The sequence below is a fragment of the Phyllostomus discolor genome, chromosome 6, assembly GCF_004126475.2.
Source record: "Phyllostomus discolor isolate MPI-MPIP mPhyDis1 chromosome 6, mPhyDis1.pri.v3, whole genome shotgun sequence".
In the NCBI taxonomy this organism is placed as follows: domain Eukaryota; kingdom Metazoa; phylum Chordata; class Mammalia; order Chiroptera; family Phyllostomidae; genus Phyllostomus; species Phyllostomus discolor.
In genome coordinates this window covers 21,301,136-21,318,509 of record NC_040908.2, presented here as the reverse complement: position 1 = coordinate 21,318,509, position 17,374 = coordinate 21,301,136, and the positions used below count along the sequence as shown (strand labels likewise).

Here is a 17,374-nt window from a genome sequence, read left to right as displayed (position 1 = left end):
CACTTAGCTACTGTTAAAAAGTTCTCTCCACTCTTTAGGACTTGGGTGTGATGTTTTCTCTCTGCTCATAATACTCTTTCCTCCTTATTGCTTGGCCAATTCCTATTTGGCCTTCGGATGTCAGTGTATGTGCATCGCTTTTTCCAGGAAGCCCTCCCAGATACACAGCTTCTTCTCCATATTCTCAGAGTGACTTTAGCTCCTGAGTCCAAGCACTTACGTGTATATACATTATAATTGCCTGCTGACATGTCTTTCTTTCTCCCTGGATTTTGAGTTCTGCTAGGGCAAAGACCGTGTCTGCATTGCCATTGTATCTGGCATCTAAATACGGTAGCTGGCCCTTGGCTGACACCTAATACATGCTTGTCAAGTGAATGAATGATGTGCCTCCCTTGCCATCAGTCACTTACCCCTGTGGCAGATTCACCACACTGAGTAGAAAAAATGAAAATCACTTTGGCCTCAAGCTATAGATTGTAATTTGGAAATACTCCTGAGGTAAAGAATCAGATTTCGGCCACGCTTTGGGAATATCCTATTACCTTCATTGTATCGTTTCCCCCGTTGTTTAATGATTGTGCCGGAGTTTCTAATTAGAGAAAAAGGCCTCCTGCACTTATTGATTCAAAAGTGCTAGGGAGATTTTGAGAATAAGGGTAGAGTTTAGCATATCAGAAATTCAATCCATTTGCAATCCCTCAAAGAGGTTTGCCCTGGGGTCATTCAGCGAGGACTTTCATGGTCACTGAAACCGTCGTCACGGCACCTTTCATGATTTCTGTACAGGAGCTCATGAAGATACTGGAAACAACTCAGAGGGATTTATACCTGGGTGTGCATTTGTCTCCATATGAACCCAGTCATTGTTTTGAACACATGTCTGCCCTTGGGTCTGTTCTCTTGGCTCTTAGTCCTGACAGGAATAAACAAACAACTGATTCCTTTTCAGTGTTTCAGGCTAGGAGGCTGTGGACGGCTGCCCTTCTGGTCTCATTTCAACAAGCAATCCCACAGGGAGGGTTTAAAGGAGCAGAAGAAAAAGAATGGTGTGTGAAGCAAATCTCTTCTATTTCAAATTACTAATTTGCTGATATTGCGGCACCTCAATGATTACATGCCCATGAAGACGTTTCGGTTGTGGAGAGCACAGGACACTGATTGTATCTAAAGCCTTTCTTTTATGGTCCTTCCTCCACATGCCTTAACGCAAGCCTCGGGCAAGCCTGCAAATCTGGATCCAGATGTCTCAGTGCGCTCACAACGTTTGAGTGTGAAATTTCCCATCTATGTCCTGGCCTGCTAGTTACTACTCAACATCCCTTCTCCCTTCTTTCCTAGTCGTGTGGAGGCTTGAAATCAAGACATTTCCCACTCTCCCTTAACGAGGGCCAATGGCATGTAAGTGGAGGTGGTGTATTTGACTGCCCTGACGCCTCTTTAACCCCAATGAGGTTGCCGCTGCTCTGAGACATACAAACAACCTCCGTTCTGAAAGGGAGTGGGTGTGTGCCCCTTTTCATCCCTTCCTACTGACTGAGATGTGAACTCGATGGATGGTGCTGGGGTAGCCATTGTAGACCATGAGTCGGGAGCCACGTGGAGAAAAGCGCACTAACAAGGCAAAGGAGTCTGGGTCCTTGAAGACTGTGAAGCTTCCTGAGAAGCTCAGACTGACCATGTTTAAAGGAGGAAGAAAATTCTGTCTTAATCAAAGCAGTTAGATCTTCTGTTATCTAATCTTCACTGATATACCACCCCAAAATGAAACTGATGTTTCCTCTTTCCATGGATTGCGTGTAAAACCTCAAGGGATTTTCTGGGAAATTTACCTTCTGACTCCAGGCCATGCTGGCAGGTGGGCAGGTTTGCTGGACCTTTGCATTGGCCAGACTGAATTTTCTAGTATGGGGAATGGAGACATCATCTCAATGGCAGGAAAATACTACCTACTACGGCTTAGCCCTAGGGATGTGGTGTTGCCCTTTGTATGTGTGTTTTGAATTTTCCTAGTGTAGTAGAACTGCATATCTTTCGCTCCAAACTCAGGACTCCTATCTCAATTACTTTTTGGAATGGAGTGGGTGATAAATAAGAATCATAACGATTTAATCTGAGTGCAGAGTGATTGAGATAAGGAAAAAAAGCCAAAACCAAAACAACCTTCCAAATGATCTAAAACAAGTGTAAAAACTTTCCTCATGGGAGACACAATCCTTATGTCAGTGAGAAATTGCGGTTTTACTTACTGAATTTAGGCCTTTTAATCTTCTTTGTCATTTCTTTATTTGAATGTATTCCAGTCACCAGCAAAACTACATGAAGAAAATACAAAATAACTAATCAATATGATTTCACTTATACACTTTCTTTCTTTTGACCTTGATGTTTGCGTTGATCACATATTGAAGTATTCTCATGGTGAAACTCATTTTCCCTTATGTTAGTGTTAGGAAAAAAGATGTATCTTTTGTATACCTAACCTCTGTTGAGAAAGGTCTGTCAGAAATACCTTTCAATGCTTATCCCTTGTTTTTCTACCTTTAGATTTCAACACACCAATCCTACCATCTCTGTTTTGCAAAGAGGGAATGTGATTTGCTTGGTCCCGGGAGTGAACAGTAGAAGGAGATGCGCACCCAGACTCTTCTCGTGGCCTTTCCTCTGTGTCACACTGAGTTTCCAAATGGCCAGAAAATGGCGTGTGTGCGTGTGCATGTGTGTGCATGAGAGTACAGCAGAGGTAGGGGTGCATGGAGGGGACATTAAAAAGCCCCAGAGAAGAGCTGTCCTAGAAAGGAAGACGAGGAGAAAGGCGACTGAGGTGTGACTTCTCAGGGGGTCCACCCGGCAGCACCGGGTTCTGCACGTCCCACCCCCAAAAAGGCCAACTGCAGAGAGTTGAGCTTCCTCCTCAGAAAGTGTAACAATAGGGGAAGAAAGGGACCTCTTTATTCTTTTTAATTCAAAGTCACATTACCAGTTTGAGTCTTGTGTTTTTAAAAAAAAAAACAATGACATTTTAGTACCAAAATAATGTATATTCCTTGTAGAAAAAAATAAAAAAAAAACACAAAAAGCAGTACAAAAAATATGGATGAACACAAAAGCATATTTTTAGTTTTTTTCTATATGTGTGTATGTATTCATGTGGGTACTTTTAAGCAAATAATCATGCTCATACTGTTTACAATGTTTTAGAACTTATTTCTATGCAAGGATATACACATACTTTTTTGTCATTAAATGTTACTCTTACAATAATTTTAATTGCCTGTAAATATGGGTACAGTATGCACACATTATAATTTGGCCAATTTCCAATTTAATATAAATAGCTCCATCTTTGCACTGATCCACGATGATTTCCTTAAAATAAATCTCCAAATAGGATTTCTTGTCTGAAAGCTGTGCCCATTTAAATTTTTTATTTATATTGTGAAATTTTTTTATTGGCAAAATGCTCATTTCTCTGTACCTATACTAATTCTACCAGTAGATTGAAAAGCAATGTTTTCCCTTTCAAATGGCTAGTGCAGTCAGTTCTCTATTCTTCATCTTCCTCCTCCAGGCATCCTTTCTGCTTACCCACCCAAAGGTGGTACTGCCTTAACTTACCTCTATTTTAGCCACTTTTCTGAGAAACCTACATTCTGCATAGGGTTGGGACTCTGGTCGTGAACACGAGGCAATAGAGTCATCAAAATAGGCATTTTACTTCTTAGTTTATGTGTTTGTTTTTTAACAGAACACAGAGGCTCCATTTAGGCATAAATGGACTTAGAAATTCTTGAATTGCAAGGTATCTTTAAAGTAAAAAGTGGCAATGTCACCAAATGTTTGCATGAAAACTTCTTATTTATCTTGTGATTCTCTAGCTAATCTGTGCCACGGTGCAGCCTCTGCGTTATCCCTGGTTTTGACTCCTGGCATCAGCTGAGGCCAGGACAGCTGACATACTACGGCCTGTGAGAACAGAAATGTGAAGGAGCACTTGGCGAGAACCCACAGTCCCGCCACGTAGAACGGAGGCAGACTCTGAGGTGTTATTTACTTCTGGGGCGTGGGTGTGTATGAGTGTCCAGGAGGCGTCATTTTTATAGTAGCCTCTGTGTCATTTAACATTACAGAGACCACATTTTCATTTTGTAGACGAAAATAAATAAATGTTCTCCTTGAATATTTTACAAAGCAAATGCTAAGTAAATATTACACAGAAAGAAAATGGCACAAGGTAAGTAGGTGGAGTAAGCAAAGCAGTGATAAATGGGTATCCATTTCTGTGGAAAAACCAAGTCCTGTGTTAAGCCCGTGTGTCTGTGGCCAGTGGTTTATAAGCCTTGGTGTCGCTAGGACAACAGATATTTCAGCGAGACCACCCAGCCCTCGCATTTGCTCACCCAGGACCTGCCAGGCTGAAAACATGCATAGCTGGGTTCAGTTTTACGTTGTAGCTGTGGTTAACAAAGTCATGATTTTCAGTGGCACACAGACATCCCCTCGTCGTTGATGCTTGTCAATTAAAGCTCCTCAGAAACTACTCCTCAAGGCGAGGCCTGGTCGGTACGGCTGCAAGTGTGCTCGTGCCCTGCAGCAAGCCCTTATTCCTCACCAGCGGGACTTCTCTCGCTACATTGCAAATGATGAATTGTGTGTTGAACTTGGATGAGAGGAAAATCCGTCTTGTGCTCCTTTTCTTAGGAAGCCAGTCAGAGCACTGAGATGGCAGATGCCCACATCAAGGTACAAAGCAAACACAGGTGGGAGAGCCAGTCCCTCCTGGAGGAACGGTCCGTCATCTGGCTGCTGAGGCCCTGAGTGTCTAGAAGCCCGGAGGAAATCGTGTCTAGACCCCAGAGTTCCAAGGCAATCACGGCCTGCCAACTCTGCAGCACTCCTTTCGATTTTTCAGAATTAAGTGTTTCAGTTTAGAATAGCAGGAAAAGTTCTTACCTTTCCTTAGTAGCACTGGACATTTCAAAACAAATTAAATATTGACATTATTTTTCCAATAAAATACTTCCCCCCACTTCTCTCTCTTCCTCTCTAGTGTGGCTGGAGGTACAGTTGTCATAGCTGAGGCGTGATTGTTTTCAAATTCAATTTAGACCATTTATAGATCGAGAAAATACAAATGAATTAGCTTGAAATTATGCTCGGTCTCATTAATGATTAAAAATGCAAACTAAAATAAAGTGATGAGATGGTTTCTCATATCATGTCAGTAAATGTTGATTAAATGCAAGATTAGACTTAACCCTGTATTTAAGGATTGGGTTGGATTGGGGGTTGCGGCATTTCTGTTGCTGGAGTCTAAAAAGGTAGTCTTTCTGGAAAGCGTTTGTTAATACATATCAATGGCCTTAAAGTATTTATATCTTTTTTCTAGAATACATACCCCTAGGAATATAGCTCAAGTTATAATCAGAGATGTAGATGAAGATTTATGTAAAAGATGTTCACTATAGCATTATTTCTAGTGGCAATCTGGAAACAATGAAATATTGGAAATGTTTCAACAATATGGGACTCCTAAGCATTTATTACAAATGATATGTAGAAGATTAAATGACCTGGGACATGCTCAGCTCTAACCTTAAGAATGATCCTGACAAGAACTCCTACCCTTCCTGACAGCACGGATGGAGCTGGAGAGCATTATGCTAAGTAAACTAAGCCAGGCAGTGAAAGACAAATACCATATGATCTCACCTACAAGTGGAGCCTAGTCAACAAAATGAAACAGCAAGCAAAATAGAACCGGAGACATGAAAATAAAGAACCAGATGACAGTGACCAGAGGGGAGGGTGGAGGGTGATAACGGGCAGAGTGGGGGGAGAAAGAGAAGAAGGGAAGGGTCAAGTCAAGGAACATGCATAAAGGACCCATGGAGAAAACAATGGGGAGGAGGACCAAGTGTGGGAGGGGGAGTGGGTAGGGTGGGGAAGAGTAATGGGGGGAAAATGGGGACAACTGTAACTGAACAACAGTAAAAAAATTTTTTTTAAATGATTCTGACAAAATAAGAATATATGTAGGGAGAAACAACTGAAACAAATACAACAGATGCTAATAAGGAGGAAAATATAATTTCTAATTTCTATTTCACATTTCTGTGTTTTCCTATTTTGTAGTATATTTCTCATATATATTCTATATTTTATTCAGAATATGTTTCTTTTACAACTAGAAAAAGCCAATATAACTTTTTTAAAAAAATGCCCGTATTGAAATCATATAGACTTACAATAAAAAAAAGTGCATTTTAAAATCCTTGATGCAGTTCATAGAAACTTGTGTTCTGGTTTTCCTGTCATTAATGAGTTATAATCTGAATCCATTTACTTTGAAGAAAAGACATGAAGTGTCAGAACATATAATCAATGATCAAATCAGTGAGTCCTTACAGAATGCTTATTATATGTCTGAAACTTTTAAAGAAATGCCTCATTCTAGCCCATAAACTTCTTGTTAGATCTGTTTAGCACCTGAAGATCTAACTCAGGTGGTGCTGACCTGACTGTAGTCAGGCTCCTCTAAGCCCTCTTCTCAAACTACGCTTTGACCTTGGGCTGCAACGTCCATCCTTGTTGCACCTGCACTGCCTGGTTTTAGCAAGAATCCTGTTCAGAGGGAACCCTCCCCCATGATGTCTGATCACCCTGGTCTGCCTTTAGCAAGAATTCTGTCAAGTTACTTCAGCAAGAATCCCCCTTCCTTTGATGTCTCTTCTTAGGAATTTCTATCCACTGGCCCTTGCAACCTCCTCCTTGACTGCAAATCCCCACTTTCATTGCTGTCTTTGCAACTGAGCCTAATTCCATACTGAGGTCTCCTGTCCCCGTTTGCAATAGTTCCTGATTCAGGTCTGTTTTTACTACTGCCCAGCTCTGGTTCTCTTTAACAGTGTCCACAATGCCTTACTGAAAACCGATTTAAAAAGCAGATCATTTTTAAAAAGTTCAAATTCCCCCCATGCTTCAATTTAGGATTACGTACTCAACAAAACATGTAGCATCAAGTAAATCAGAGCTTCGTAGAAAAGACAGGACATCATTCTCTCCAATCATATAAATCACAAAACTGTGCTTTAAATAATAGAATGTTAAAGCTGGGAGGAGCTTTGGAGGTCATCTATTTTATAGAGAAAAACCAAGGTCAGGGTGTACAGGTTGGCTAAAGGTGTAGCTCTTTGGGGGCAAAGCTGGAACCGAAATGCAAGTTTTCTGGCCACAACCTTTGCCTCCTCCTTCCACTCGCTACTCTAAGAGCAGCCGTTGATTATACATGGTGCTCCAGTGACAACGGGCAGCATGAAACTCTGCTGCATCATAAATCTAAACCTGTCCGAACTGACGTGCTGGCTCTGATATAGATTAATCAACTTAGAGGGCTTTGGGGGGATCATAGGATGACCCTGTGTGATTGTGTGATGTGTAATGAATACATATTTTGTACTTCTGGCCACAGTTTCAGTCACAATGTAGCTCACAGCTCCAAACAACATCAGAATTTCCTGAGCAATAAGAGCAATGGGAGCATCTTTTTAAAAAATAGCGTTTGGTATCTTGTCCTCAGTCCCTGCAATTGCTTCAGAGTCATAAAGGTGACATGGGTGCTGTGTCATTCATAACAAGTCCCTTTCAACCACATCTGAGTTTATGTTAATGAGATGACTTTTGGGAATCCCCTGAAGATGAACAAGCTGGTTGCCAGGGGAACCAAGCATGAATAGTGGGTTGGAACTTCCCCTTGATTGATTTCCCCAGAGGGGAGAGGGGCTGGAGTTTGAATCAGTCACCATGATCAATGAGTTAATCAATCATGTCTATCTAATGAAGTCTTCATATTTAGAAAAAAAAAGATGGGGTTTGGGAGTGTCTAGGTTAGGAAACCAGAATGTTTCTGTGTGCTACCGAGCCAGGCCCTAAACTCCATGGGGACCAAAGCTCTCCCCAGACCTCACCCAGCATCTCCCCTCATCTGGCTGTGGGTTCACATCTTTCAATGTTATTTGTAACAAATCAGTAATCTACTGAGTGAATGCTTTTTCTGAGCTCTGTGAGTTCAGGAGATCACTCAAAGTGTGGTAGGGAGTGAGTGAGAGGGGCAGGAGGGCTGTCACAGTAGTAAGGAGAGGAGATGGGGGACTTAAGAAAGAGAGTGGCCCGGGGGTGGGGACAAGCAGACAAGTGTGAGAGATGCCTGTGAGGCAGACATGTGAAGATGTTGAGAGGGAATTTGTGACTGGATCCCCCTTTCCTACTTTGATTTCTTGCTTTCTGAATGAGCAGCCCTGAGGGGAAAAGAGGTTTGCAGAGTGGTAGGCTGAGCGAGGCTGGCACCCGAAGGCATGTGAAGCCTCCTTTCTGTGATGCCTGGATGAGGCAGCTTGTGAAACAGCCTCAGGGTTTGTTTGGTTTGGTTTACAGTAGCTAAATCCTTTGTGCTCCCAACTCCCCTATCCTGCCCTACACTCGAAGGCTGTGAACCCTTAGGTTAGCACGGAGGGGAGACAGCCTCTCAGAAGGGCCAGGTGGAAATGAAGGGCCCTGTGCACCCACGGCGCATATTCCTTAGGAAGCTGGTGGTAGACACAGGACCAGCTCCACATGCTCCCTCTGACTCCCAGTCCAGACGCCACATGCCAGAGCCCGTGCCACCTTCTTCTTTTCTCGTCCCCAGCTCTGCCCTGCAGACTCGGTCTGCACAGACCTTGAACATTCTGACTATATTATGAGTTGACTTGTGTCCCCCATTCGTATGTTGAAGCCCTACCCCCCAATACCTCAGAATGTGACCTCATTTGGAAATAGCCATCGCAGATGTAATTAGTAAAGTTAGGACATAGTCATACTGAAGTAGGTTGGGTTCCCAATCCAGTATGACCGGCTGGTGTCATTATAAAAAGGAGAAGTTTGGGCACACACACACAGATGCAAACACACACACATGAAAATGCCATGTGAAAATGATGGCAGAGATGGGTTGATGCCAAGGAGCGCCGAAGATTGCCAGCAAGCACCAGAAGCTAGAAGAGAGGCATGGAACAGACCTTACCCTCTGAAAAAGCCAACCTCACTGACCCCCTGATTTTGTACTCTGGCCTTCAGAGTTGTGAGAGAATAAAGTTCCGTTGTTCTAGGTGCTCGCCCCCCAATTTGGGTGTTTTGTTATTGCCGCCCTAGCACTCTAGTACAGGTTGTCTGAACGTCTTTCCTGGCAACAGTTTGACCCGAGACATTCACAGCACAACAGGGTCAAGATTAACAGGAGATGACCCTCGAGCTGACTGCTAAACCCATCAGTGCCTTTCCCTCTCCTGGCCAACCTGCTGATTCTTCAGGGCCTACCCGGAACTGCATTCCCCGGTGACAATGGGTAAATGCCAAGGGTTTCATCTCTGAAGGTGCGAGTTGCCAGTGGTACAAATAAAGCCATTTTCAGTGATACAATTGTTTTTGGGAGATTAAGAGATAAGCAGATCTCTAAATTCAGAATCTGTAAATATGTTCTATCTGAAATATTTGTTAGTTGCTGAAGAATACACACACAGATGTGTGTGTGTGTGTGTGTGTGTGTGAGGGGGGGGATGTAGAGACACTCTAATGTAATGGGTGTACTTGCTATATATATAAAAATATATTTACACATATATCCTGAATTTGATCTGTACTTAACATTCTCACTTCAACTTCTCTCCAAAAAGTTTATCACAAAAAGATACTCTGTGCTGTTTATATGCTCTGTTTAAACTTTTTCTTGGCAGGATTCTTTGGACCTTAGGAGAATGTTAACAGTGTATTCAGACACACATATAACAGTACTTACCAAGGAACATTTCAATAACAGATGCCTTCATAGTGAGGACAACAATCCCCATAAATGTCAAAATGGCACCCTGGGGAGGAAGAAACAATAACATCATCATATTTCAGCCAAGAGTTCTGAATTGGATGCGTGGCACGTGGGTGGGGCTGCTTCATGTTGCATTGCCCTCAAGAGTCTTAGGATTTAAGCTGCAACTTCCTCTAAGAGCTCATGTGGATGGTAGTAGCCCGTGTACTGGTACCCAGAGAGTCTGTTCTCATTCAGAAAACCCACTCTAGTTCTGGCCAGGTAGCTCAGTTGGTTAAAAGCATTGTTTTGATACACCAAGGTTGTGGGTTTGATCCCAGGTCAGGCCACATATAATAATCAACCAATGAACGCATGAATATGTGGCTCAACAAATCAATGTCTCTCTCTCTCTCAAATCGATACAAACAAGTTTTAAAAAGTGTTAGAAAACCCATTCTAGCCACAAGTCTTCTGTTCTTCAGAAATTTGGTTTTGGAATTGAGGAGATAACCTGACAATTTCAAGAATATGTTCAACCAGTCTTCAAATCAGGACAAAGCCATACTTACAGTATTGAGAGAACATTTTTAGTTTATAAATAAATTGTTCATATTCATTTAATAAATATTTATTAAATTCCTATTATTCAGCTAGGTATTATTAGGTATGAGATGATGAAAGTGCTATTAAAAACAATTTTTGCTCTTAAAAGATGTAGTTTAATAGAGGTGGAAAAACATGCATGGTAACAAATCATAGCGTTAAACTGTGCAGGCCCTGTAAGGGTGATAAGGGGAGTTTATACAGCAGTGGTTCTCAAACATTGCTGTGTGTTAGCATCATCTAGGAGTCTTAAAGCACTCTGATACCCAGGCTGCACCCCAGACCAACTGAATCAGAATCTCTTGGGTATGGAGTCCAGGTATTAAGCTTTTTAAAAAACTCCCCAGTTTACTGCAATATGCAGCTGAGTTTGAGAACCAGTGGTATAGACTAAGGCTTCCAAAATCTTAATGAGCATACGGATCACCCAGGACTCTAGTTAAAATGCTGCAATCCAACCGGATTCTAATCTGGTAGGTCTGAGGTAGTGCCAGAGATTCCCACAAGAGGCCAGGGAGTTTTAAAGAAAGGGGAGATATGTCAGCCAGGGGAATAAGAGAAAGCCTCATAGAGGTGGTAGCAATTGGGTCAACTTTCAAAAATGAGTAGAGTTTGAATATACAGAAATAGGGGTTGGGGGACAGCGGCCCAAGTGGGGCAACAGCATCAACAGAGGCTCAGAGAACATGAAGCACAGTGAATACGAAGATGCTGATGAGTTATACATGGTTCCCCCTTCTCTTAAGGCTGTAAGGAAACCAGCTGAGGTTTATTCCTACTACCTTTAATTGAACACATACTGTGGACTCTCTGTTGTCTCAAATCCTCACAGTAAGCCAGGGCGGTAGATTTTATGGTCCCCATTGAATAGATGAGGAAACTAAGGCTTAGGAAGGTAAAATGTCCTGCCCATGATGACCAGGCAGTGAGGAGGATTGGAGTGGAGGTGGGAGTAGGTGGGAAGGCTGTGCCCTGGGCACAGACAGTAAGGATGAGCATTGTCCATGGAGAATTTGAAGACTTAAAGCCAATCTGAATCTTTTGATGATCCTTAGAAGCTAGCAATTCTAAATATCAATGATAGAGAATTCCTCCCTCCTGGGACAAATGGCTTTCATTTCCCTTCCCCCAGTGCCGCCACTGTGTGGCCTAAAGCTGGCATTCACAACCCTACACCCTGCTATGCTCTGTGGCATGCTGGGAAACCTGCTGGCTGGGGACAGGGGGGTCAGTGGGGTGGGGGGGGGCCCTGACTCTTAGTGTATGTCTATTTCTGTGGTGTAAATCCTCCCACCACAGCTGGTAGGTTTTTGAAGCCACCAATGGGACATCACTGAATAGAGATTTGGGAAGAGAGAAGCACAACCTGGTACTAGCTAGGTTCAGTGCAAGCTTATATCCAATATTTAGATACGGCGCCATGTGAAGTTTCTTAACAAAAATAAACTATTAGAAGATAGTTGAGGTAGTAATACAAGTACTTGGTGTATTTGTATTAAATAAAGCTATTTAATATATGAAAAGTTTTATTACAGTTAAATTAGGCAGCAAGAGGAACCCTGAATGGAACTGATCCCTTTGCCAATTTGCAGCAATGGTTGTGGTGTTAAATTTCCCAATTAAGGAAGTTGACCTCTGGTTAAGCAATGGGCAAATAATGGCCTTTAGCCTCAAAGTAGAAAATATTATCCACATAATCTGTTTGGCAGTTTGATCCTTAAAGTTCTAGGTCATATTTTGAAAATAGTGTGATATAAATGTAATTTTTTTTGTTCTTTACTAATTTGAGATGCTCTAGAACAGCTTACATGTTTTCAGACCTAAACATTTCACTTTCCTGTGGGGAAAATGCAGCTTGTCGAGCTGCCCTTCTGCACCCACCTAACCAGCCCCACCCACTGGCTGTCGCCATTCAGCAACGCAGCTTTCATCTGGGTCATTTGTGACCTCTCCTTCTCCCATACCCAGCTTCTTTCCATCAGCCAAGCCTGTTGGCCCTACGTTCTTAATATATCCAGGATCTGACCAGTTCTCATCATCTTTTCCTTTGCCACCTGGTCCAGGCCACACCTGCTGTCTCCTTGATTATCGCAATCAGCCTCCTACTAGGCTATCTCTACAGTGCACACAGCAGCCAACATGATCCTGTTCAAAGAAAATCAGTTCACGGTATTCCTCTGGTCAACACTCCACAGTGGCTCCCCATTTTACTCAGAATAAAAGCCAGAGTCTTCACAGGTGGCTCAATGCTCTGTATGGTTTGGTCATTGCCTCCCCCCGCAAACCTTATTTCCTTCCCGCTGTTCTCCCCCATCATGTATTCAGCTCCAGGCACACCAACCTCCTGGCTGTTTCTAGAACATACCTTTCACCTCATGGTTTCTGCACTTACTGTTTATACTCTACCTAGACCCACTACCCCCAGATAAAAACATGATTTACTCTGTTTTTTCAGGCCTTCAGTTAAATGTTGTCTTCTCTTGAGACTTCCCCTACCCACCCAACTGAAAATGGTAACCCCTCTCTTACCACTATCCCTTTCCTACCATTTCCCCCATGCCACTGTGACATTTCCCCACATGTCATCTGTGATGTACTCTATAGTTTGCTTATTCTGTTTGTTTATTGTTTTCATTTCCCACGAGGGATGCAAGCTCCATGAGGGCAGGGATTTTTATTTTATTTTTTTATGTGCTCATCAAATACATGTTGAATCAATGAATAAGGACCCTCTCTTTTCCCTAGGAAATAAAAAAGGAAACAAAACAAAGGGAAGACAATCTTGTCAATACACTAAAAAAAACTGAATTGAACATTCTCTAAGGTGTATTGAACGGAATGTAAGTTACATTTCCGTAAGTATTATTTATTGATAGTCAACAAACAAACCAAATTAGGGAGATGGGTTGCAGAGAGCAGTGCTCTCAGATCCGTCCCACAGCTTTAGAAGACACGATGGACCTGAACTTGATGGATGAATAAAAAGAGCAGGGTTCCAGGAAGCATGCTGTGCCCCCAGAGGAGATACCACCCCAGTGCTGACTCATCGGTAATGGACCCCGAAGAGAATCACTCCGGTCTCTTGGAACCAGAATGTTTTGGGTCTTCCTCCTTACAACACCAGCTTCTCTCCTTGCTCAGTCCATTTACTTGTACACACAAAATGCAAATGTGCCTTTTGAAATGTGTGAAAAAAACTCTAACCCTCTCTCAGCCCTTCAAGAGGCTGGGGGTGAGGACAGCCACCAGCACGGTTAAGCAGTTCCTGTGGGGGGACCCGTGTCACAGAGCTGCGGGGTACACAGTGGTGATGTTGGAGCCTGAATTCCTCCTGTGCTCACCAGGCTTCTGACAAAAATGGAACGACGGCGGCTTCCCAAACACATGTCACTGATTCAGAAATTTATGGATTGTGCCGTGAGTTGTCATATAAAGAGTGCTGAATAGGAAGTCCTGGTGAGGCAAATGAAGCCTGATTGCGAAATAAAAACATACATTAATGTAAGTGGAGTAGCCAGCTAATTTAATTAGATCTCTTGTTGCCCAGAGCTAGAAAAGAACAAGTTGGTAGAAAACAATAAAATGGCCTTATGTTTATGTGGTTCTTCACAGTATTTTTCTCTTAATTTTTTATTGTGGTAAAACACACAAACATAAAATTTACTATCTTAACCATTTTTAAGCGTGCACTTCAGTGGTGTGAAACACATTCATCATGTGCTGTCATCACAATTATCCGTCTCCAGAACCCTTTTTGTCCTATAAAAACGGGAGCTCTATGCCATTAAACATTAGCTCCCCATTCTCCTGTTCCCCCAGCCCCTGGCAACCACCTTCTGCTTTCTGTCTCTACGAGTTTAACTACTCTACATACCTCATTTAAGTGGAATCATAAAATATTTTTATTTTTGTGACTTGACTATTTCTAATAGCGTAATATTCTCAAGGTTCAACCATGTTGTGATAGATGTCAGAATTTCTTTCCTTTTTAAGGCTGAATAATATTCCACTGCATGTATATACCCCACCTTGTTTATTCATTCATCGGCTGATCATTCCTCAGTCAATGGACTCTCAAGTTTCTTCCAGCTTTTAATTATGGTGAATAATGCTCTATGAACTTGGGTGTGCAAATATCCCTTGAGACCTGCTTTCGATTCTTCTGTGTGCTTACCCAGAGTGAATTGCTAGACCATATGGTGTTTTCTAGAGTGGCTATACAGTTTTACACTCCTGGTAACACTGCATGAGAGTTCCAACATCTCCACATTCTCATCAACACTTGTTACTTTTTTTCTTTTGATAGTAGTCATTCTAACAGGTATAGTTTTCTTTTGCATTTCCCTAATGATTAGTGATATTGAGCATCTTTTCATGTATTTCTTGGCCATTTGTCTATCTTCTTTGTAGAAATGTCAATTCAGGCACTTTGCCCAGTTTTTAATCATGTTTTGTTGTTGAATTTTTGTTATGTATACATTCTGGGTATTTAACCCCTTATCAAATATATGATTTGCAAATATTTTTCCCATTCTATGGGTTGTCTTTTCACTCTGTTGATAGCATCTTTTGATGCATTTTTTAAAAAAATTTTTCATGAAGTCCAATTTGTTTATTTTTTGTGTATCTATGGCTTTGTGTGTTATATCCAAAAAATCACTGCTAAATCCAATGTTGTGAAGATTTTGTCCTATGTTTTCTTTTAAGAATTTTATAGTTATTTTGCCTCATTTTTAGATCTTTGATTTATTTGAGTTAATTTTTGTATATGATGTTAGGCAAGGGTCCAGCTTTTTTCTTTACATGGGTCCAGCTTTTTTCTTTACACTTTCCCCAGCACCATTTATTGAAGAGACTGCCTTTTGCCCACTGAATGGTCTTGGCACCTGGCCAAAAATTACTTGACCATTTACACGGAGGGTTGATTTCTGGATTCTCTATTCTATTCCATTGGTTTAGATGTGTATGTCAATGCCAGTGCCACACTGTTATGATTACTGCAGCTTTGCAGTTTGTTTTTAAAACCAGGAGCAGTTCTGGTGCTCTCTTCTCCAATTGTTTTGACTATTGGAGTCCTTTCAGATTCCATATAAATATTTGGATGGGTTTTCCTATTTCTTCAAAAAACATCATTGGGATTTTGATAGTATTGCATTGGATTTGTAGATTGCTTTGAGTGCTACTGATATCTTGACAATATTATATCTTTCAATTTGTAGACATGGTATATGTTTCCATTTTTTAGGTCTTCTTTCGTTTCCTTTAGCAATGTTCTGTAGTTTTCATTGTACAAGACTTGTACCTCCCTGGTTAGGTTAATTCCTAAGCATTTTATTCTTTCTGATGTAAACAAAATTCTTTCTTAATTTCTTTTTTTAATCGTTCATTATTAGTGTATAGAAAGACAACTGAAATCTGCGTGTTAACTTTGTATTCTACTATATTGCTGAATTTATTTATTAGTTCTAACAATTTTGTTATGGAATCTCTAGGATTGTCTGCATATAAGATCATATCATTTGCAAACAGGATAATTTTAATTCTCCCTTTCCAGTTTGGTTGCCTTTTATTTCTTTTTCTTGCCTAATTTCTCTGGCTAGAACTTCTAATACAATGTTGACTACAACTGGTAAAAACAGATGTGTGTCTTTACCTTGTTCCTGACCTCAGAGAAAAGCTTTCAGTCTCTCACCATTGGGAATCATGTTTGCTGTGAGTTTTTCATTATGGCTTTTACTATGTTGAGGTAGTTTCTTTCTATTCCTATTTTGTTGGGTGTTTTTATTTACCATGAAAGAGGGTTGATTTTTGTCACATGCTTTTTTTTGCATCAATTAAGATGATTGTGTATTTTTTCCCTTTCATTCTATTAACATGGCATAGTACATTAATTGATTTTTATATGGTCAACTATTCTTGCATTCCAGGGATAAATCCCACTTTATCATGGTGTATAATTATTTTAATATTCTGCTAGATTTAGTTTACTAATATTGTATTGAGGGTTTTTGCATCAGTGTTCATAATGCATATGATATCAATAAGGAAAACAGTAGTTTCCTCTTGGTGTAGTGTCTCTGCCTGGTTTGGTATCTGGGCAACACTGGCCTCATAGGATTGGTTAAGAAGGTCCCCATCTTTAGTTTTTTGGAAAAGTTTGAGAAGGACTGGTGTCAGTTCTTTAAATGTTTGGTAGAATTCATCAGTGAAGCCATCAGGTCTAGGGCTTTGTCTGGAGATTTTTGATCACTGGTTCAATCTTCTTACTATTCATAGGCCCATGTAGGTTTTTTAATTTCTTCACGAATTAGTTTTGGTAGGTTTTGTGTTTCTAGGAATTTGTTAATCTCATCCAGATTATCCAGTCTGTTGGTATAAAATTGTTCACTGTACTCTCTTATAACTATTTTTAATTCAGTAACAGGCGTTGCTTCAGGGAAAGAATTGGGTAAGTGGTGATCAGAGATTGGAATATGTCTTACAGTTTTGTTTTATTTAAATCTTTGCTCTGTGCACATATGTTAATAAATCAGAAATTAGTAAAATGATCCCTTGGGAAGGTTTACCATACACAGACGATATTGATATCAAATGAGGAGCCACAGTCATCTCCTAAACCACTCCCTGCTCCTTGTTCTCCTTGCTCCACGTCATCCGTCTCTCCAGTTGGAAAGAATCAGCCTCCTAAAGCACATTTCTGATTATGCATTTACCCTCTCAGAATTCTTTTTCAAAGTCCCCTCATTCTGCACAGAATAAAATTCAAATTCCTTAGTGAGGCATTAAAAACTCTTCATGAAATGGTATCTTTCAAATCATCTCACTGTAATTCTCCTCTGTAAACCTTTCCTCTGACCTCAGCACACTCCAGGATTTTGGTCTTTTCTCTACACCCTGCAAATCAATGCCTTGGCTCATGCTCTTATTATT

At 41.1% G+C, this 17,374-nt stretch overlaps 1 protein-coding gene across 2 annotated transcripts in view; it reads right to left on the bottom strand.

Annotated features, from left to right (window-relative positions):
- VIT (vitrin) overlaps nucleotides 1–17,374 on the bottom strand; it is a 93,877-nt gene that overhangs the window by 62,154 nt on the left and 14,349 nt on the right. For both annotated transcript variants that reach the window (XM_028516159.2, XM_036027853.1), the window contains exons 2-3: nucleotides 9,833–9,902; nucleotides 2,250–2,315 (exon numbers count right to left, since the gene is read on the bottom strand). In XM_028516159.2, the coding sequence (XP_028371960.1) occupies nucleotides 2,250–2,315; nucleotides 9,833–9,884 (118 nt within the window). In that variant the 5' untranslated portion in view covers nucleotides 9,885–9,902. The remainder of the gene's footprint in view (nucleotides 1–2,249; nucleotides 2,316–9,832; nucleotides 9,903–17,374) is intronic.